The sequence below is a fragment of the Lissotriton helveticus genome, chromosome 5_1, assembly GCF_964261635.1.
Source record: "Lissotriton helveticus chromosome 5_1, aLisHel1.1, whole genome shotgun sequence".
NCBI lineage: Eukaryota > Metazoa > Chordata > Amphibia > Caudata > Salamandridae > Lissotriton > Lissotriton helveticus.
This window is the reverse complement of record NC_136065.1, coordinates 1,327,791,797-1,327,814,148: the sequence shown is the minus strand read 5'-3', so window position 1 is coordinate 1,327,814,148 and position 22,352 is coordinate 1,327,791,797. Positions and strand designations below refer to the sequence as shown.

The 22,352-nt window shown below is 43.9% G+C and overlaps 1 protein-coding gene across 5 annotated transcripts in view; it reads right to left on the bottom strand.

Moving 5' to 3' along the window:
• PPP1R12B (protein phosphatase 1 regulatory subunit 12B) overlaps positions 1-22,352 on the bottom strand; it is a 916,156-nt gene that overhangs the window by 621,410 nt on the left and 272,394 nt on the right. For all 5 annotated transcript variants that reach the window (XR_013594883.1, XM_078644174.1, XM_078644172.1 and 2 more), the window contains exon 10: positions 3,289-3,489. Coding sequence is in view for 4 of the 5 variants with exons in the window: in XM_078644174.1 (XP_078500300.1) it covers positions 3,289-3,489 (201 nt within the window). In the remaining variant the exon portion in view is untranslated. The remainder of the gene's footprint in view (positions 1-3,288; positions 3,490-22,352) is intronic.

The following is a 22,352-nucleotide window of genomic DNA, read 5'->3' as shown; positions in this document are numbered from 1 at the left end:
CACCCTTTCGACAGTAGTGTTAGGCAGACTACTTCTTTTTAGTTTAAGGTAAAATTATGTTTTATGCTAAAATGATGATAAACCATGCCAATGCAAGTTACTAGCAACACTAACTTTATCTCACTTAGTTCTTAAAAAAAATATCAGATTCTCACTCCTAGGTGTCCCAGAGGTTGGCATGTGTGAGAGACCTACACACACTCATTCTCAAAGAATACCAGACCTGCGGATATTCATTCATACACAAAGACGACCTTAGATACGCCCATGCAGGGCTTTACGTGGGCCAGAACTGGGAGGGCCGTGCACAGGGATGCCTGTGCATTGAATTGCTGGTGCACAAGACTGCCTGTGTGCTGAGATGCCAACGATCATCTGCTGGTTTGGTTGCTGATGTGTAGGCCTGACTGAAGGCTCCAGGCTTGCCACAGTGCCCGTGAGGCAGTGTGTGAGTGTCAGGTAATCTGAATGCAGGTCAGCCCATGTGCAGGGCTACCTCCCATGTACCGTGCGGTCTCTAAACAGGGCTTTAAAAATGCACAAAAATTCCAATATGGTGTCTTGTCTGCCTAGCACCTAACCAGCAAATGACAGACCTTTCCTTCACTCATATCAAGTTAAACTCCCCAACATGTTGACCCATCTGACGGAGGTATGACATTCTTTGCTTTTGCCCTTCTATAAAAATAATTTTACGTTTGATCCAAAGGATGCGAAACATTTGATCTCTCCTACACTCTTCAAAAATAATTTCACAAACGTTTTAGGAAATTTGAGGATATTGTTCAGTATATTGTACACTGTAACTTGTTTTTATTAGCCTCTAGCTAGTTTTTGATTTTGTGCCAAAACATTAGGCCTCTAGATTCATTTTATTTGAGATTTGGAAAGCTCACAAATATCCGAGAGGTTGTCCTGGAATATGAAATTGTTTACAAGTCAGGCTGACTAACAGGTCTAAATGTTATAAAGTCCGTTTTTGAGTGTTTTCAGAAAGAGAAGAATTCAAAGGGAAGGGCATTCCTAGTTTTTGCAAACAGATCTGATAAGGCCCAGACACCTTCTTTGTTCAATGTGGAAACTCTCAATGTCTAGGCAGATGAAGATGTGAGTATACCAAAAACAAGCAATGAAAATGAAATAGGTCTCGCCTTTTATTAAGGTAAAGCCATTTGCTTTGCTATAGAATTCCATTAACAAAGCAAATGGCTTTAACTTAATCAAAGGCGAGACCTATTGCATTTTCAATGCTTGTTTTCTTTGTCAATTAGAGATCTACAACAAACTTATCGGGGACTGCAACTGAGCCTGATCTCTTGAACTTGTATGTCTGTCTAAGAGTGTAAATGCTATGGGCAATGCATAGAAGTAAGTACATACCAGACGGTGGCTGTATGCTCTATGGAAGTTTAATCTTAAAAAACTTCAGTACTTGGAGAGCTTATGAACATTTTTGCATTATGATGAGTTTTTAGAACACTGTTGGATTCTGACGTTACAATCGCGTCCTGCACAGTTAATGAAGAAGCAGGGTCGGCCATATTTACGACTAATAAATCAATCTTAGAGAGGTCAGTTATTGGAACATTTTCCACAAGGAATGCATTTTATACTGGGTGTCACATACAATTGCTAAGTTTTGTCTTATATGTTGCTTTTTCATTTATTCGGTTCTGGGTCTGTGTTTTCACAGTACTTTTGTCTTCCTTTTTTCTTTTCTTTTATTGTATTTTTTATTTTTTTATTTTTTACTTTTCTGCCTTCTGAACAAAATGTTAACAATTCTGATCAAGGGAGTAACGCACACTTGTTTCCATATCACTCACTAAGTATTCTTTTGGGATCTTCGTCTTCTTTTTCTATCTTATTTTATTTCTAAAATAAACCACTTGCAGGATATGGGTTTGGTATTGTTTGTGCAAATGTGGTGATGTTAGCACATATGGATTTCTGTCATTATCTTTACAGCCTTGAGGAAGTCATTGGATGTGACGAAACACGTGTCGGCTGTTCTCATGCACACCAGCAAGACCGTGTAGTATTATGATTCTTGTATAATATCTTCTCATTTGTATCTGCCAGGAAATAGGGGTATACACAGTCTTGATCGAAATTGTAATGTTTTAAAAATACCTCCACAAAATAAAGAAAAGAAAGTTTGTTGTACAAAGGTCTCTCTGTCGTGTGCCTGTGATACATTGGATATTTGTTTTTGTGAACCCAACTTATCAGGGTTCCATATTTGGAGTTATGTAATATTTAGAGTGCGGGGTAGAACGATGTTGTAATACATGAAGATAATAACTGACAATTGTGTTCCATAGAGAGACCCGTTTACCCAATTTATCATGATCAGGATATTCCTCAAATGTGTTTTCTGTTGTTTCTGTGGGTGGACTAATGAGAAAAATACAAAATCATCTGGGTTTGAAAGACTGATGGGATGTCATCAAATTGGGGCCAGTAAGCCTAGTCGTGGACTGCTTTGCTGTAAATATACACTTACAGAATTGAACAGGTTGTGAGAATCAATGGACAATATATGATATATAAGAAAGGAAATACCATGTATTGCAACAGATTAATGCAACAAAATAGCTAAATAATTTCTGGACTTCCCTGCTGAGAATTAAAAATGTGTTCTTTAGCAATAATTACTCACTGCACCCAATCCCAGCCTCAATCTACTGGAATGTAAAATAAATGACCTTGCTACCCACAACTGCTTCTGAGCACAAAACATACTTAAGTCCTTCTTGGAGGTGTGTATCAAACTATGCACAGAGCCACACAGGACCACTATCAGTAAGAGCTGCTCCCATCAGTGTCTCCTCATGGGAAAGCTGGATGTGCCATGAGGCCACTTTCACTTTTCCATTTGATTTTAACTGTATGTGTGGAGGCAGGTGACAATTCATCTTTGTAAAGTAGTGAAACTTTACAGCAAATACACATTTTTACTAAGAGCAGATTACGTTTTTCTGCTGTTCACTTCATTCTCTGATTATGATACTTTTAAAACTGTGATGTCTGGACCCAAAATATCACCTTTGACTATTTTTTAAATAAATTATTTCCTAAACAATACTCTTCTAGTGATGAAAAACAAATCAGCTTCGGAACAGAGTAAACCCACACAATTCTGGATATCCATCATTGCCCCACTCAAATGTACATTTTACAAAGTATGAACTGCATATACTTCCAGCCATTGTTGTGTTTTACCAACCCCAGGTAGTGACTTATGATCTGTCTGGGGAATGTGGATGCATATTTTTTCCCTCTCACCTTATCTTTGCCATCCAAGAAAGATGAAATGCGAGGACTCGACGCAGAGCGATAAATGGGCGAACTTCTCTCTTTCAGGGCCTCCCTGGAGGTGGTGACCTCACTAAGTGCATTGTGGCTTCCAGTTTTTCGCAGCCCCAGTCTCCAGGATGAAGGAGATTCGTCTCTCTGGTCTTCAATTTTGTTGAATAAGTTAACAAACTGTTGAAGAGGAGCACAAACAGGATACTCACTTGACATTTAATAACTACACTCATCTGCAAAAGACTACTTGACTTGAGGCGACACTTGAGTGGGAGTAAAGGAATGCATAGCATATGTGACAGAAACAAAATTACACATATCTGCCTCACCAAGACTTCCTACTCCCATCAGAAATACATTTTGGTTCATTAATCCAGATCATGAGCTGTTTGTCAGACTTTCAAAACAATTTTGCCCCATTGTTTCGGGCATTGGTTCAGTTTAAAACCCCTATCGAAATTTGCAGAAGCTTTCCTTAGACTCATTGTACAAGAACTAACACTTACTTGAAAGATTACAAGGATGTCTTTTGCCTCCTCTGAAACATGGATTTTATATGTGGCCCCATCTCGTCTGACTTGTTTAGGTCACCGAAATCCCTTCATTCATATTTATTTTTAATTTTTTGTTCCCCTTTCTGTTCATTTTTCCACTATTTCTCCTGTATTGTGTTTTTAAACAGATATACTTTTCATATATGTGTTTATCACATATACGCTGTTTGAAAAACACTGTACACACACAGTACATTTTTTGATATAGTATCACAATTGAGAGGTGAGCTTGTGTATTCTTTTTTACCAGTTCCCCTATGAAAATCAGACAATATTTTCGATCATTCCCTGGATCATAATCAGATCATATCAACAACCTTTTTTCAAAGACCTAAATCAGTTTTTATAATGATTCACCAATTCCATTAAATATTTGACTATTTTTGTATCAAGAAATGTTCCCACAATATTAAATAGTACCCAAGGTTCTTTCTCACAACTGTCGTTGAGGTTGATCTCCTCATCGAGATGGAACCAGGAAGTGGTTCCATTGACGCCGGCCATCTTGCCCTGGGTGCATGGTCTAGCTTATCCGCACCCAGCATCCTTAGCGGGACCGGGGCAACGTGTGAATGCTACCTTAAGCTAGTCGGAGGCACAGCATTTAAAAGCTCGGCAAGCAAGCTTCAACATTTAATGTACGGGTGGTGCATAATTAGGCGACTGAAACAGGCAAGACCATGATGGAGTGAGTACGGTACAGCTGGGTAAATCCTCATTGTAGGATCATGCTTGAATATACTTAATGACTAATTTTCCTCCCTCTTTATATACAGAGTGTGACTACAGGTTTACCTCATGACCTTGGGACCTCTGGAGCACTAACTAGGGTTTCTTTATGTATGTACTGTTCAGTATGTAAGAATGATAAGTGTGAATGGTTGATCACAGGGCAACGCCCAGCAAGTGAGTTAGATGTCTTCACATAATACTTTTATTTCACAGCATTTGGACGCTCCATTCATTAATATTTACAGATGCAAGGCGAAATACAATATGGGATTAGAATTAACAGAATTTTTAATATTACCGGTGTATATGATTGTCACACTGCTATTGGGCGCTCAGGACTCTGCTCAGTGCCCTTTACTATTGCAAGATAATTCTCCCTTTTATGATACAGATGGATTGGAATAAACACCAAGAAGGTATATGGTTTGAGGGGGCGTGGCCAACAACATTGCTAGGACGTGCTCCGTGAAAGCTCCCGGCAAGCTGCTAATAGATCCGACGTAAACTACAGTCCCGAGCCCCCAAAAAAGAAGGAGGTGGGTTTGTGAAGGTCCCGGAGCCCGCAGGGACCCGAAAACTGATGCGACAAGCAACGTGAATGGAGGAATCCGGCGGACAGAAAGGAAGCTGCACGAGGCGACTGCACCAAGATGGCGCACGACGGCATTGCAAAGGGCCGCGCAAGTTAACACACAGGGCCCAAGATCCCACACAAGTGAGTGCCGGAGGGTGGACACACCTGGGGAGCGTGGAGCACCGCTGGGACCAACTCTAATCTCGCTGCAGAAGCCCGCTGAGAATATTACTTGGCCGGAATGGGCGGGACCCAGAGAGCGCCCGGGCCCGAGGCAGAAAGTGAAGCGGAAGTGCCCCAGGCCTGGGGAAACTAACTGAGAGGCCAGCGCGCACACAGCGGGCAGAACGCCCATGTGGACGAGTTTCGGAGGCCTGCAGTAGCTGGTAAGCCTGAACGCACCATGGCAGGGCCTGCTCAGAAGGGGGGAAAAGCTACTTGGGAGCTGAGGCACAAGGGACCTAGTACGACAACGCGAAGGGGGAAGCGCGCTAACCCGGCAGACCGGCCTGGGCTACGAGAGGCAAAAGAGTGCACAGAGGCTAGCGCTATATATGAGAAAGACAGCACACCCAGGCCTGGAGCTGCGCCGTTACAGTACCGGAGAGTGGGGACAGAAACAGAAGCTACCACTTGGAAGGCCCAGTGAGCAGGTCCGGACCCTCGCAGCACAGCCCTGAGCCCCGACCTATGAGGTGCCACCTGAAAGGGGCTGAGGCAGGATAATACGCAGGTCTGCAGGCACAGACATCGCCAGGGAAGGCTGCGGCGGGACGGGGCACAAGGGTTGCAGAGAGCCCAGCCTGGAGAGTGAGGCGTGTTGCGCTCCGAGCCCCCCTGCAACATCGGTACTCCCGAGGTCCTTGAAGCGCAGGAGCAACCAGTGTGAGGAGAGAGCGAGACCACGAAGAAGCAGCACAGAAGACGGGCAGTGCTGCCCAGCGAAAGCATAGCAGGGTCACGCAATGCACTAGAGCCATATCAGGGGCCCCCGAGGGATTTCGCTACGAGCCCTTCCTTCTGCCTTTGTCCTCCTCACGGACAGCAAACGGGCGCAAAGAAGTGAGAGAGAGGGCCGTCTGAAGGGGAGAGAGCGCAGAAGAGACCGAGATGGGGAAGAAAGACCCGATCGCAAAATCTTCACGCCAGGAGACTCTGGATAATTATGCCACGGCCCGTCTACAGAAAGAGGTACCTCAGACGGTCACAGGCACACGCTCGGACACTGATTGGCTTATGAGTGCTATACAAGTGTCACGCTCGGACATTCAGGACTCAAGAGCAGCCTTGGAGGTCAAGATTGGAGAGGTAGGCTCAGAGGTGCTGCTTCTAAGACAGGACTTTCGGAATCTGACAGAGAGGGTGACGGAGACACGGATCAGCGAGGCGGAGGACTCTCTAACCACTCTCTGGAAAGATATGGCGGAACTCCAGGCATCACACCGGCAGCTGCTCTGGAAGGTATATGACGCGGAAAACAGGGCACGACGCAATAACCTGCGCTTCGTAGGTTTTAGAGAAGGAATCGAAGGGGTGAACATTGCGGCCTTCCTGCTCGCTTGGCTCAATTTTCAAACTGTTTTATAATTGAACGGCGCACAGGGCGCTCCTGGCGAAACCACCGGAGGGAGCAAGGCTGAGGCCGGTCATTGCACGATTCCTTAATTTTGCTGACAGAGATTTAATACTCCGGGAGGCCAGAAAGTTGGGAGAGATACGCCTGGAGAATACGAACATTATGATGTTTCCAGACTACAGCCAGGAGGTACAGTTGCGAAGTTGCGAGATCTCCACATTACATATATGTTGCTCTTCCCAGCGAAACTGAAAGTGATACACAACGGTAAAACACACTTCTTTAACCGCCCGGAAGAGGCATGGCAATGGCTTGAGGAGAGACCTGTGCTCCAAGGGGCAGCGGCCGAAGGGAACAGGATCCGGGACGAATTGGCAGCAGCCAGGCTTTGACGCAGTCCCCCAAAGACCCAAAGAATCAAGAAACCACGAACAAGAAAGCGCATGCAGACGACGCCATATCCGGGACCTAACACAGCGGGACGACGACAACGAAATTCGGCGTCCTTAACAGGGAGTGCGGTGACGGGGTGTAGGTTCAGCTGCCTGGCCAATCATGGTCGCTCAGAAGGGGAAGACAACTCAGGAGGCCGGACATCGGAAGGGGAGGAAGAAGAGGACCCCTCCTTACATCCCTTGGTGACTGCCATTCGCGAATTGGAACAAGAGACGCCCGACATGGCGGCAGAACTGGGCAATGGGACACAAGACTCACATTCCTGAGAGGGGATCGGGCTGGCACCTCAGAAGCAGCTTATCGATGGAGGGGCACGCAAGTTATACACACCCCTTTTACCTACTGTTTGCTGTTTATTTTTCTTATGTCCACAGACATGATAGGTTAACAGGGTGGGGAAGGAACACGTACCCGCAACGCATATTACAATTGTAGGTTAAGTAGGGGGGGGCCAGAGGGAGGGCGACAGACCCTCTCCGCCAACAGTCTTGGTTATACGGAAGATGAGACTGAAGGGGGCAGGGGGGGGGGAAGTTACAGTTGTTTCCAGTTGAAGGGAGTTGAGGGAATGGAAGGGGACAGGGGGTGGAGGGGGAGTGGTCCACGTTCACGGGGGTGCGGAGAATTGGGGGCAGGGGGAGGGAGGGTTGTTCTCTATCATGTCTTATCGAGCACACACGAGCACTACACACCGACTCACGCCAAGGGGCACGAAGTGCCATCAGATCTCAATCCAAAGACATGCCCGTGGGTAACCCAGAAAAATACATCATACCCAGGGAGGGCTTTAAAGTACTAACCTGGACCGTAAACGGCCTGGGATGTAAAATCAAACGGGGACTAGTCAACAACTATGTGAAAAGATCTGGGGAAGATGTAGTACTCCTCCACTAAATGTGCCTTCTTGGCAAGGGGACAATATAGAGTCCTGGCTCATGCAGGGTTTACCTCGGGATCCAGAGGAGTGGCAATCTTAATTAAGAAACATCCACCTATGAGAGTACCGCAAGTGTGGACAGACAAGCAGGGCACATATGTAGGAGTACTCGGCCATTGGGGTAGGAGGGAATACACGTTTATCTCAGCCTATGCCCCACCTAAACTTCAGGCAGGTACACTAAAGGGAGTCTCTGATATTATCCCTAATACTTCAGACACGATCCAAGTCCTTGGGGTAGACTTTAATGACGTGATGAACCCCTTGGTGGATAGAACAGGTGACCGCGACGGACCAAGGCACGTGACACCGCTAGCTAAATCTATGAATGCGCTTGGCCTGATTGATGTATGAAGATGGCTCCATCCAGATGTAAAGGCATATTCCTTCTTCTCCGGAGTGCACAAAGTATACTCTCGCCTGGATTACATTTTCATGGCGAGACAGACATTGCAGGTATCTGATACAGCGGAGTATTGTGCCCGTGGTGTGTCCGACCACTCCCCATTAATACTAGAGGTGGGTAGGAAGAGGGGGAGGGGCCCACGACACTCCGATTATCGGCATGGGACTTGCAAAACACGACGACCCTGAAGGGACTGAGAGCGGACGTGAAGGTATACCTGGCAGAAAACAGACTCGGTGGACTCGCGGGTAGTCCTGTGGGAGGCTCTTAAAGTGGTACTCCGAGACAGGGCACAGTGTAGACTGGCGGAAGAAAGGAAAAAAGTCCAGGCTGAGATCCAGGATCTGGAAGCACAGATACTGGTGATGGAACGTGAACACCTGCTCAACAGGGACCCTGGGAAACTTAGATGCCTCTCTGATCTGCAAGTCCAGTATAAGCAATTAGTGACGGGGGAGGCAAATCGCAGGCACTGGCGACTCTGCACCGTATCTATGATGTAGGAGACAAATCCGGGAGACTCTTGGCATGGCTCAGCAGGATGGAGAGAGATGATCGATGGGTGGAGAAGGTACAAGATGGACGCGGTGGGTGGGCCCGCACGGATGCCAGGATAGCAGATGCATTCGCTGAGTGCTATGAGACCTTCTATGCCGCACGAGACCATGGGTCAAAAGAGGAGGCGCTGCAATATATGGCAAATATTAATCTCCCGAAACTTGGAGGCGGATCGAAAAAACCTGGAGACCGATATAACTGAAGAGGAAGTTAGGGTGGCACTGATCAGCTCCGTGCGGGCAAGGCCGCGGGTCCCAATGGCTTCCACGCGGAATTCTTTAAAAAAAACTGCAGATCTACTGACTCGCCACTTATTAGGCCTCTTCCTGGACGCAGAGGTCGAGGGACAGTTCCCCCTAGACCTCAGACAAGCCACAATTGTCCCAATCTATAAGCAGGGAAAGCCAGCAAATGACTGCTCGTCCTACCGCCCCATTTCCCTCTTAAATGTAGAGGTGAAGCTGTATGCAACAATTCTAGCTCTTCGCCTGAGACTGGTCATCCCAGGGTTAGTCGACCTAGACCAAACGGGGTTCATCCCAGAAAGGGCGACTAGATATAATTTAAGACGGACTCATAACTGGCTCCAGGAAGTAGGAGGTAGGACGGAACCGCACTGGTTCCTGTCCCTAGACGCAGAAAAGGCGTTTGATGCTGTCCACTGGCCTTTTCTGGAGGGAGTCTTGGAACGCATGGGATTTGGACCCAAGTACAGGCATAAAATTAACCTTCTATACACCAGCCCTAGTGCTAGGGTTAGGGTTAATGGGGCACTGCTGAGAGCCTTCCCCATACACCGGGGAACCAGGCAGGGATGTCCACTGTCCCCCCTATTGTTTGCCCTCTCTATCGAAGTGATGGCCTGCGCGGTTAGACAGAACGTAGGGATTTCTGGATTCCGGATAGGGAGAGCGGAGGACCACGAGGAAAAATTGTCCCTATACGCGGACGATGTCCTGCTCTATATTACGCAACCGGAAACCACCATACCGACACTGTTTACCGAATTGGACCAATATGGAGCCAAATCTGGGTATCAGATAAACTGGCACAAGTCGACACTCTATGACCCCCGGGGAAGGGACGATTGGCCCACGCTGCCAGAAAGATTGCAGACAACTGGGGAGGGATCTATGTACCTCGGGATCTTTATCACGACAGACGGCAACCTTTCCTATGAACGAAATATTAACCGCGTCCTACGCAACTTTACAGATTACGCCAACAGATGGCAATCGCTCCCTCTGACGATTCTCGGAAGGGCAGCTATGTTTAAGATGATCTCGCTCCCTAGATTCTTATATGCATTTCAAAATGAATATTTCCCCATGAAATGCAAGGTTTTCAGAGACGTCCATGCGGAGTTGCGGTCCTATTTATGGCTGGTTAAGCAACCTTGAGTGGCATTATCGACCCTACAAAGACTCCAATATGACGGGGGGGATTTCGCTGCCGGATCTAGAGGCCTACTACTGGGCGGAGCACCTGGCCCCCATTAATGAATGGATACACGCACCCACCACACATCCCACATATGCACTGGAGAGGTACACTATGGGCACCCACACATGTATACACTACATATAAGAAGGAAAAGGGCAGGCCAGACTACTGCGGGCGACTAGAATAACGCTGGGGGCCTGGAAAAGGGTGACAAAGGCAATCAACTGGGCACACAAACCAACGAAGCAAACACCGCTGTGGGACTGCCCATGGCTAAAGGAGCTTAGCAAGCTGAGAGGGTTCAAGGGATGGGACGCTATAGGTATCTCTACACTAGGAGACATAATAAAAAGTGGGACGCTGAAGTCCTTCTCAACACTGCAAACAGAATTTGGGCTCCACCGCACCCAATTTTATAAATATATGCAACTGCGACATGCTTGGAGGGCGGAGGGGACATTGACAGAGCCACTCCCTGAATATGCCCCATTGGAAGGCCGCCTTTTACAGGAACGGATCCCCGAGAAGGCAGTCTCACTAACATATAAAACCGTCATGAACAACAGACCAAACAAACTAGAAGGCCTTAGAGCGAAGTGGGAGCAGGAAGTGGGAGACATGGATGACGTGGACTGGGGCTATTACTGATGCACCCCAGGGAGGTGGCGATTAAATCGCGCCTCCGTTTGATTCAGTTCAAGGTACTACATAGGTCCTATTTTGACAGAGTGAGGCTATATAAGATGGGGAGGACATCTGACCCCCATTGTCTACGCTGCGGCCACGATTGCGGGGATTTTTTACACACGATTTGGACCTGCCCTCGTATTCAAACTTACTGGGGAGCGATACTGACCGAACTAGGAGAGGTATTAGGGGCGGACATCACATCGGACCGAAAATTGATACTACTGGGGATGACCAACGATGTAGACTTGGGCCGACCATTGCTGATTTTCCTGGTACTAGCCCTGGTAGTGGCCAAAAGGGACGTAGCCAGGAAATGGGGAGCGCCAGACACACCGCAGATAGAGGAGTGGAGGAGGGGTATGGACCTCTATATGGCAGCCGAAAGAGTCACGTACAAATCAAGAGGGTGCCCCAAGAAGTTCTGAAAAGTGTGGGGGAAATGTCGACAGTACCATGGGCTAGATGGAGGGCTCTAAGGGGTCGAAAACATTTGCAAGTATGATTGCCAAAGGGGGTATGGACCTCTGGGACGAGGAGACATTCCTGCAGAGGACTTGGAGGACAGTAATGGCTGGACACTTGGGAGAATGTAGCTGGGTTCTGAATCATGAGGGGGATGGGGAAGGTGGGGAGGGAGGAAAGTGGGAGTGTGGCTCGATATTGACATGCTTGTTGTATGTTCTTTCTTGCTGTAAAACAATAAAAATGTGTTTTTTTAAAAAGAAGGTATATGGTTTAGATCTAGCATGAAGAGTGCATGACTGTATATCATTTTGCGTTCATAACAAAATACAGTAAAGAGTGGTCTCAGTGAGAGAGTTACAAGTTCCTGATGAAAGCCATGTGGAAGGGTGGCAGAAACATGTAGACCGAGTGCAAGAAAGAAGGCAGGGTCATTGACCCCAGTGAACTTCCATCTTACTGATCCCATATTTTAATCATACCGACTGGAGTATGTAATAAAAGGATTATGTTACTTACCCTGGAAGCAACTGTTCTTGGCGTGTAGAGCTGTAGATTCACATGCTTTGCATACGCCTGTCATTTAGTGTTGGGTCCGGATGTTTGTAAGCTGTTTTTCTTTGTAAACTTTTCCAGTCACGAGGTATGGCGACTCCTCCTTTCGGTGCTATTGCGCATGGGCATCAATTCCATTGTTGGATTGTTTTTCCGCAAGAGGGTATGAATGGAGTAAGTAAGTGAAGTATAGAGACATCCATGCGTAAGTAATGCAAATAATGAGAACTGCAACAACTACAAGTGTCCGGGGAGGTGGAAGGGTGCATGTGAATTTCAGCTCTACATGCCAAGAACAGATACTTACAAGGTAAGTAACCTAATTGGTTTGCTGTAGATAGGATACACATGCTTTGTATAGACAATATAGCAGTATTCCTCAAAGCGGTGGCTAACCGTTAGGTGTTACAGTTGTTTGAAAAAGGTTTTTTAGCTCTGCTTGTCCTACATTAGCAGGTTGACATGCTAACACATCCTTTTTTTAAATTTTTTCAACAGAGGGTACATAAAAGAAAAATATAAATAAGACAAAACATGTTGATCGATACTAATATTGTTATCAGAAAACATTAGCCAATGCATGATATCTAAACAGTTACATATGTATACATATCTACATACAAGGACCCCTTTGTTTCATTCAAAATATTTCCATATACGAGAACATTTTTACATTGACCTTATAGTTCTTGTCTTAACTAATGCTCGTTCCTTTCATAAATATTTTTCATAAGGATAACCCAATCAAAAAAAGAAGGAGATTTAGACTAAATCCATTCCCTCGCAATACAAAGCCTAGAAGCGACTATTGCAATAGATATAAAGCTTGTGGCTGCGATGCTATCACATGCCTTATATTCCAGCATGATCTCTTTAGTAGTAAAGTCTAGGTTAAATCCCAGACATTGTCCACTATGTCTTATAATATTCCCCCAACACTCAGACAACTTTTGACAAGTGTAGAACATATGTACGATGTCGGCTGTCTGTTGGCCACACTTAGTGCAGCATGTTCTATCTCCCCCACCCCCACCTGATCCCTGTGATTGTTGTTGCCACTTGCTGATTCTCTCGGGAGTGTAATATAACTGACAAATTGTTCGAAATTTTTGCAGTTTCAGATTCATAGAATAAGTAGATTTATTTAAAGTGTCCAATGCAGCAGTTATATCAGATGCATCCATATTTATTCCAAGTATTTGACACCTTTTGTCAGCTAAATGTCCAGTATCAGTACTTCTTAAATTACAAAGCTGAATATATACGGAGCTTATTCTAGCTTTAAGCGAAAGATTAAGTAATTAAGTATATAATTTAATAGCTCCTGTGAATGTGGAAACTGTGATGAATATGGTTTTAAAAAGTAGTCTCTGATTTGTAAGTATTTATAAAATAGCTGGTGAGGGAGTCCATAAGAAGATTGCAATGATGAGAAGGTAGTAAAACCATTGTGATCATATAGCTGACCTAATCTTACAATTCCATATTTTGCCCATCTGTTTGCAGTATAATCATGCAATATACTAGGGAGAGAAGGATTGTTCCAGAATTTAAAGTATTTATGTTGTTTGAGATCATTGACCGTGAGTGAAGAGTAATGAAGTATTTCATGCCATATACGAACCATGTCTCCGATAGTCTTAAAGCGGACTCTCTTGTAATAATTAGGATTGTTAATCCTATTAAGGAACATTTGACTATCCGTGCCAAGCGCCAATACAATGCCGTAGTACGGCGATTTATCAGTTAATAAGCTTTGTAGCCGGCTCATAAATACTGCCCAATAATAAAGCTTAAAATCAGTGAGTTGTAAACCTCCCAAATTATAAGGACATTTTAGGTAGCATGCAGCACGGCGTGCCTGTTTATAGCCCCAAATGAAGCTGCTGATAGCTCCCTCTAATTTCTGGAAAAAATAATTTGGGACCCTTAGAGGGATTGCTCGGAACAGATACAAGAATTTAGGCAAAATTGTCATCTTAATTATATTCGATCTACCAATGATAGTTAACGGAAGATTATTCCATTTCTTACGTTTTTGTATAACTGATTGAAGTAGAGTTTCATAGTTAAGTCTCCACATATTCTCAACGCTGGTAGAAATCCTAATCCCCAAGTATTTTACTACTGTACATCCACCAGTTATAGATGTTGCTGGATTTAAATTGTGAAGAACTTGTGTTTTATGTGGATTTAATTTATACCCTGAAACATGATCAAAAATGTTTGCTTCCTCATGGATAACTTGCAATGCATTAGCTGGATCAGAAGTGAATAGTGCAATATCATCCGCATATGCGATTGCCTTAAGTTGATAGTTCCCAGTTGTGAATGGAGTAATATGAGTGTTCTGATTTAATGCTTTAATAAACGGCTCTATGTATAATAGATAAAGGGGAAAGCGGACACCCCTGCTGGGTGCCACGTTGTATCATAAATGGAGCTGACTGCAGGTTGCTATATATAAGTTTTGCCTGTGGGTTAATACACAATGCACAAATCCACTTTATAAACCTAGGTGGTAGACCATTATTACCAAGTATCTTCCATTACGCATCCCATGCTACCCTGTCAAATGCTTTTTCAGCATCTACCAAGATCATCCCTACCTTGCGAGATGTCTTGTTGGCGATATCAAGTGATGTAATAGCGGTGTTGACATGTGCAGTGGTATCCCTACCTAAGATGAAGCCATACTGGTGTTCTGACACTAAAATGGGCATGTAAGAAGCCAATCGATTAGCCAAAACTTTGGCGTAGATTTTAGCATCAGAATTAATGAGAGATATTGGCCGATATGAACCGCAATCGTCCGCAACCTTCCCTTTTTTAAGAAAAAAGATGATGTTGGTCATATCCCAAGATTTAGGGGTTTCCATGTGTTCCCCAATCTGGTGTATAACTGCACATAGTAGCAGAAGAATAAGATTTTTAAATGCTTTATAGAATTCCATTGGTATAGCATCATCTCCAGCAGCCTTGCCCGAAGGCAGCTCTCCTATGACCGTTAAGATTTCATCTACAGTAATATCTTGTTGTAGATAGTCTGCTGCCTCTAAACTTAAGGTGTGAGAGTTATCGAATCGTAAATATTGCTCAGCTAAAGCTTCATCCATATCGTTAGTTATAGTATAAAGCTCATTATAAAATTTAGTAAATTGTTTCAAAATTGATACCCAGTTTTATGTATAGCGCCATCTCCACCCCTAATTGAATCAATGCGTGTCTGAGTTCCCCCCCGCTATTTGATAAGCTAAAATCCGCTCTACTTGATCCCCATATTCATATTGATTGGAGCGGATTTTATTGTAGGCAGCTACACTTTTCTCTTTAAACTGTCATGTCAGTAATAGCGGTGTATTTATTAAAGAAGAGTATACGAGATCGCAATTCAGTCCATTAGACACAAGTTCAGCAGCATGAGAAAGCTCTAATTTTTAAGTGCATCACAAGCTTCAGCCATTTTTTTTGTTGGGTTTTGTTTAGATAATAAACATATTGCTGTGTGGTCCCACTTATAAAAGCTTTCATTGCATCCCATACGCAAAAAGAGGAGGAAGCATCAATATTAGTTTGTATAAATTCTGTAAGGGCTCTTTGTGTATGTGTGATAAATTGCGGATCTGATAAGAGGTATCTTGGAAATGAAAATAATCTACTGCTCTTAACCTCAGCTGAAAGCAAATCAGTACCAGATTATGACCTCCATTTGTGCACTAAATGGCATGTTACTGCTTACCAAAGCTAGGTCTATTCTTGAGAAGTGTTGGTGTGACCTAGAGTAATACATAAATCCAGGCAAAGCTGTATACATTGTCCGCCATAGATCTAACAACCCATGTAGCCGTGCTAGCTCATGAATTGATTTACGGACCCTACACATCCTTGGAGCTGCAGATCGATTTGTGGAGTCGATCTTATAGTTCAAGGTGCAATTAAAATCCCCCATTATAATTCCCCCTGCCAATCTAGCAGGTCCAACATTAATTTTTTAAATAGGGTAGGTAAAATGGCCATCCATGTTTGGGCCATATATTCCACAGAAGACGAATTCTTTTTTTTGTTTTTGTAAACCTCAAGTTGAATAATGACCCAACTGCGACATGGGTCAGAGGTTTCTTTGATGATGTTACAAGTAAAGCGCTTATCTTTAAGAATCGCAACCCCTCTCATAGTTGCCCCGTGTGAGGTGCATTCGATCTGCTCTAACCCCAGGTGTTTAAATAAGCCCCTGTCCTTATAAATCAAGTGAGTCTCTAGCAATATTACCAGATGTGGTTTATACATCTTGAGTTCTTCTTTGACTAGTTGTCGTTTAGTTGGAGAGTTTATCCCGGCTACATTCCAGCTAACACATCTAATTATCCCCATGACTACTTGTATTGTACATTAAGCACATCCAAAAACAATTGGTCAAAAGAAAGAATAGGCTCCACATAAGTAAAAGTTAAAGCATTATAACTTAGCTCCATTTTTATTTTAAGTACCCTCTGTTCTCAAAGGGGGAATAGCAGTGATATTTTGAAAAAGAAAAAAGTAAGCAGATTTACCCACAAAAAAAGAGGGTTTATAAGTATATATGTATGTAAACAGTTCCCCTTAATGACCCTTTAAAATTCCATTGTCAAGATATAATTTGCTACAGCCAAGATGCAGAGAATCTATAAGCCCTTAAAAGATGAAGAATGCTTATATTGTCCATTTCAATTTACTTATTTGAGATTTGTTGTAGTTTAGAAAGTGCCAGTTTTACCTCCAGGTCTGAATAGTAAAACTGCGAGCTGCCATCTTTAATAACTTTCAGTCGAGCAGGTTCTTGTAAGTAAACCACAGGGCCAAGTGCTTTCCAGGAGTCGATAAGTTGTCTCATCCTCCATTTTTATCCATGGTAATTTTGTTTAGATCAGACCTAGCAGTAATAGAAAAAGTCTCCACTGTCACAGGTGTCGTAGGGCGAGCTTTAATTGCAATAGCCTGGCACAGTAAGAAATTACCTACATAAAAAAAGGATTGGTCTGGGTCGGCGTGTAGCATACTGGTTTGCTTGTTTGAGAAAAATTGGCAAAGGATGAGCACGCTGAAAGTCCCAGTCTGCCAGATCTGGGAAGGCTTTCTGAAATATTTGAATGATGTAGGAGCATGGATCAGAGCCTTCTCTACCCTCCGGAATCCCAAATATTGTCAGATTATTCCTTCGTTGACAATTTTCCATATCCTCTATCTTTCCTTGTAAGTCATTGATTTTGGAGTCATGATCATGAAGCAGATTAGTAGTGTGAGTCACAGCTTCTTCATTGTCAGACAGTCTTTGTTGAAGCGTCACCACCTCTGCTGTGAGTTCAGACACTTTTCCTGTTATTAAGGCCAATGACTGTTGGAGCATAGCATTATCCTCCCTAAACTATGTATAATGATTGTGTTCCTCAGATCTGTGTGCTGTTAACGCATGCATTATTGCAGCGAGGGATGGTTCAGTTACTGTTACTGATGATGTTCCTGCTCCTGTTATAGCTTCCAGTGTATTTGTAATTGAAGTTGACGGGGCACTCATTGACAGTAAGGTATCCTTTGTTAGCTGTGTTGGTGCTAAAGGTTCAGGAGCATGAGAGCCACTTGCGGGCGGCTGTGACTTAGTAGATTGAGAGGAAATTGTTGTTGAATTTTGTCCCAGACTAGTACCAGAAATACGTGAAACAGCTTTGACTTCCCCCCTTTGAGGTCACCCATTTACGTGAAGGCCATTTTGATCATTGAATTTAGATTTGGGCTGTACCGATGTCACAGTCTACACTTGTTTTTGAGGCAATTTGCTGCTTGAGTCACTAGTTTTCCTGTTTATTCTAATCTGCTTAGTGATTTTGAGATTGACGCAATCTCCTCATGTGGAGAACCAGATGAATCATCAGCGTCTGTCAGAGTTTTCGCCTTGTTCACAGAGGAAAGAGATGTGGACGGAGAGTCAGCATTTGGCTCAGTTTGTCCAGCCTGCTCGTTGCATTGATTAGCATAACCCACTGCAGATACTTCCTCTATTTACTGTTCAAGTATATCGCTTGACTCCATCTCAGTACTAATTAACGTAAGTGACAAATCGTTTGTATCTATGACGTTATTTTACATGCAATCTCGTGTAGGCTGATCAGCTGATTATATTACTGTATCATCTGTTATTGGTTTTAACATAGCTGTAGTACCAGTATTATTGCTGTCTTGTCTCGCCTCCACATGTGGAACATAATGATTATTCACATTGGTTATATGCTGAGACGGTCACCTTCCCGGTCTCCTTAGGTGATTCATGGATTACCCCAGGCGTGTTGCTGTATTCAATGTATTTGTGTTGCACAGCCTCCATAATAGTCTCTGCCATAGCACATTCAGAAGTAGCAGCGAGAAAGCAGGCAGCCTTCCCTGACTGTAGCAGTTTAATCACTGGTCTGCCAACCCTCAGCGCATTTTTATTAGTTCCGCCATCAATCATCTACATAGCGCGCTTATCGGTGTTGCAGATAACTGTTGGAGCCGCAGCCGAATTACAAGTTACCCAGCCAGACCTCGAGGCATTTACTTTCGGCGGGACCATAGACTGTCGAGCAGAGAGATCCAGGAGAAACCGGGCTAGCAGACCGGACAAACCGAAAAAAGAGCAGCACAGACCGTCTCGTCAGTTTTGCCTGTTGCGGTGATGTATGCAGCTGCGAGTATCGCCGGAGAGAAGAAGCTGCTCGGAACCCAGCCAAACACATTAAGGTACCTTTCACTTATACTGCCTTAACTGCTGTTCAATGAGTAATTTCACCGCTCGTCCCTCGGTGATTATCGGCACGTAAAAGCAAGTATTTCCCCCCACGTGAATTCAGGAGCGCTCAGTGGACACTGCTTCATCAAAGCAGAGTCAATCCGCCATCCCCCCCCCCCGATCGACATGCTAACACATCTACACAATAATGGTTAGTAAAAGTGTGTGGTGTAGACCATGTTGCTACTTTATCAAGTGGAATGTGCAGGAGGTATCTTTTAGCTTTAACAAAGCAAATTTGAATACATTTAACAATCCATCTAGGAATACCAGATTTAGAGATAGGATTGCCTTTGTGTGGTGGAGCAAATACCACAAAAAGTTGCTTTGATTTACAAAAATCTTTTGTCCTCTCAATATAGTATAATAGTGCTCTTCTGACATCAAGTGTATGAAGAGCCCTTTCTGCCACTGAATCCAGTTGAGGAAAGAACACAGGTAACTCAACTGATTGGTTAAAATGAAAAGCAGAAAACACTTATGGAAGGAATTCTGGGTTTGCGTGAAGAACTACTCTATCTTTCTGAAGTTGAAAAAAGGGTTCTTCTAAGGTTAATGCCTGTAGCTCGTCAACTTTCCTTAATGAAGTAATAGCAGTTAGAAACACAACTTTCCATGAAAGAAATTGTAATGAACAATTGTGTAATGGCTCTAAATGTGGACCCATGAGACTTGTGAGAACGATGTAAAAGTGCCAAACTGGTGCAGGTAGTATCCTGGCTGGTATTATTCTTTTAAGTCCTTCTTTAAAGGATGAATTACTGGAACATTGAACAAGGATGAGTGTGGTCTGTTTTGGAAATATGGTGCCACTGCTGCAAAGTGCAACCGAATGGATATATAGGCTAAGCCAACTCACTGCAGATACAAAAGGTAACAAATAATACTTTATATAGATGCATCTAGCAGATCAATAATGTTAAAATATACAACAAATATCTTTCATTTTGCTGCATAACATGACATGGCGGTAGGTTTTCTTGCATCTTTAAGAATCGTCATACAATCTGGTGGTAAATGTAAGTATCCAAACTCTATGATTTCAGGAGCCAGATCGCTAAGTTAAGCTCCTTGAGGTTCGAGTGTCTGATTTCTCCATGGTTCTGAGTGAGAAAGCTGGAATTGAGGTGCAGCTTCTGATGTGGAATTACTGATATTTCTAACAGTGTGGTGAACCATTGTTGGCGAGCCCATGTGGGAGTCACTAAAATCAGAGTGAGGGATATTTGCCTGAGTTTTTGAACCAGAAAAAGAAGGAGAGGGAGAGGCGGAAAAGACTAAGCAAATATCCCTGACCAGTTCATCCATAGGTTATTGCCTTTGGATAGAGGGTGTGGGAACCTGGAAGCGAAGTTTGAGCATTTTAAGTTGTCTGCTGTGTCAAACAGATCTATTGCTGGGAATCCCCATTTTTGGAATTATGGACAGAGAACCTGGGGATGAAGATCCCATTTGTGTATTTGTTACTGCATCCTGCTGAGGAGGCCGGCAATTTGACTGTTCACACCTGGGAGGTGCTCTGGCAGAATATGAATTCTGTGATGAATAGACCAATGCCAAATGATCTGAAAGAGGCGTGACAGTTGTAGAGAATGTGTCCTCCCCCCTCTCGTTTTTGTACATAGTACATGGATGTCCTATTGTCCGTGCAGACTAGGACAACTTTCCCTATGATGTGAGGTTGAAAAGCTTTTAGTGTTAGATACACAGCTAGAAGCTCTAGGTAGTTGATGTGGAAACCTTTGTGTTTGTTGTCCCATAGACCTTGATTTGTTAGATTCTGTAGATGAGCACTCCAACCTGTGAGAGAGGAGTCTGCTGTTAGTATGAACTGTGGAACAGGGTCGATGAAGGGCCGCCCTTTTGGTTTCAGAGAGCGATGGGTGTGGCTGTCTACCAACACTAGATCTGTTCATTGACCCTGTGATTGATTCTACTGACGTGCTAAGCATTCTTGTAGGGGACGCATTTGTAATCTTGCATGAGGCACTATTGCAATGCATGATGCCATCATCCCTAGTAGTTGCATATAAGTCCTGACTATTAAGTATTGGTTGGTTTGAAATTGTAGTAACAGAGTTTGACAATTTCGAACCCTGGCTGCATTGAGAGAGGCTAGAGCTGTGCAAGTATTCAGAGTCGCTCCCAGATAGGACTGCATTTGAGGGTTGAAGATGGGACTTTCGCGTATTGGCTCTAAATCTCAATTGATGGAGAAGGTGTAATGCAGTCTCAGTGTGTTGCAAGCACGTTTGCCGTGTGCTGGCTTTGATAAGCCAATCGTCTAGAAATGGGAGGACATGAATTTGTTGTCTTCCGAGATGAGCTGCTACTACTGCTAGACATTTTGTGAACCCGCTGGGTGAAGTAACTCTGAATGGGAGTACTTTGAAATGATTGTGATTTCCTGCTATCACAAATCTAAGATATTTATGATTTGCTGGGTGAACAAGCATGTGGAAGTATGTGTCTTAAGTCTAGTGTGGACATAAAGTCGCCTTGCTGTAGAAGTGGGAGCACTTGCTGAAGCATAACCGTGTAGATATATTATGACAGTATGGACAGGTTTAACATCCTTAGGTCCAATATTGGTCTTAGGGACCCGTCCTTTTTGGGGATTAGGAGGTATAGTGAGTAAACTTCTTACCCTTGGTGTTGTAATGGAACTGGTTCTATAGCTCTTTTTATTGAAAGAGCGTGTCCTTCTTATTTGGAGCAGTAGGTGCTGTAACAAACGTTTGTGACTGCAAAGTGGAATATTGGGAGAATTGCTGGTAACCTCCAGGCAATAACCATGTTGGGCAATGTCTAGTACCCATTTGTCTAATGTTACTGATTGCCAAATGTGAAAAAACTTGTTGAAGTCTTCCCCCAGCAGGTGTTAAATGATCTGGACTAAACTTAGGCAAATCACTGCTTACTGGGAGATGGGAAGGTACTTGTTGGTATGCCTTCACCTGTACCCTTGACATTATTTCCTCTGTACCCACTTCTATAGAAACCTCTAGCTGGAGAGGTTTGCGTGTTGGGTTTATTTGAGGAGGCATTAGGATCTGAGGCTATACCTTTGGATACTCCTCTATAGAATGAACGACAAAAGGAGCCTCCCATAGATTTTGCTACCTCTGTGTCTTGCCTCATCTTCTTGAGGTCCAAAATGGTGTTCTTTGTCAAAAGGAGTATAGATGATAGATTGCTGAACCTCCGGTTTAAACCCCGAAATCTTAAGCCCTGCATGTTGTCTAAAGAGAATGCTGGTGAGAATTCCTATTGTTACACTGTGAGCAGCACCTAGAGA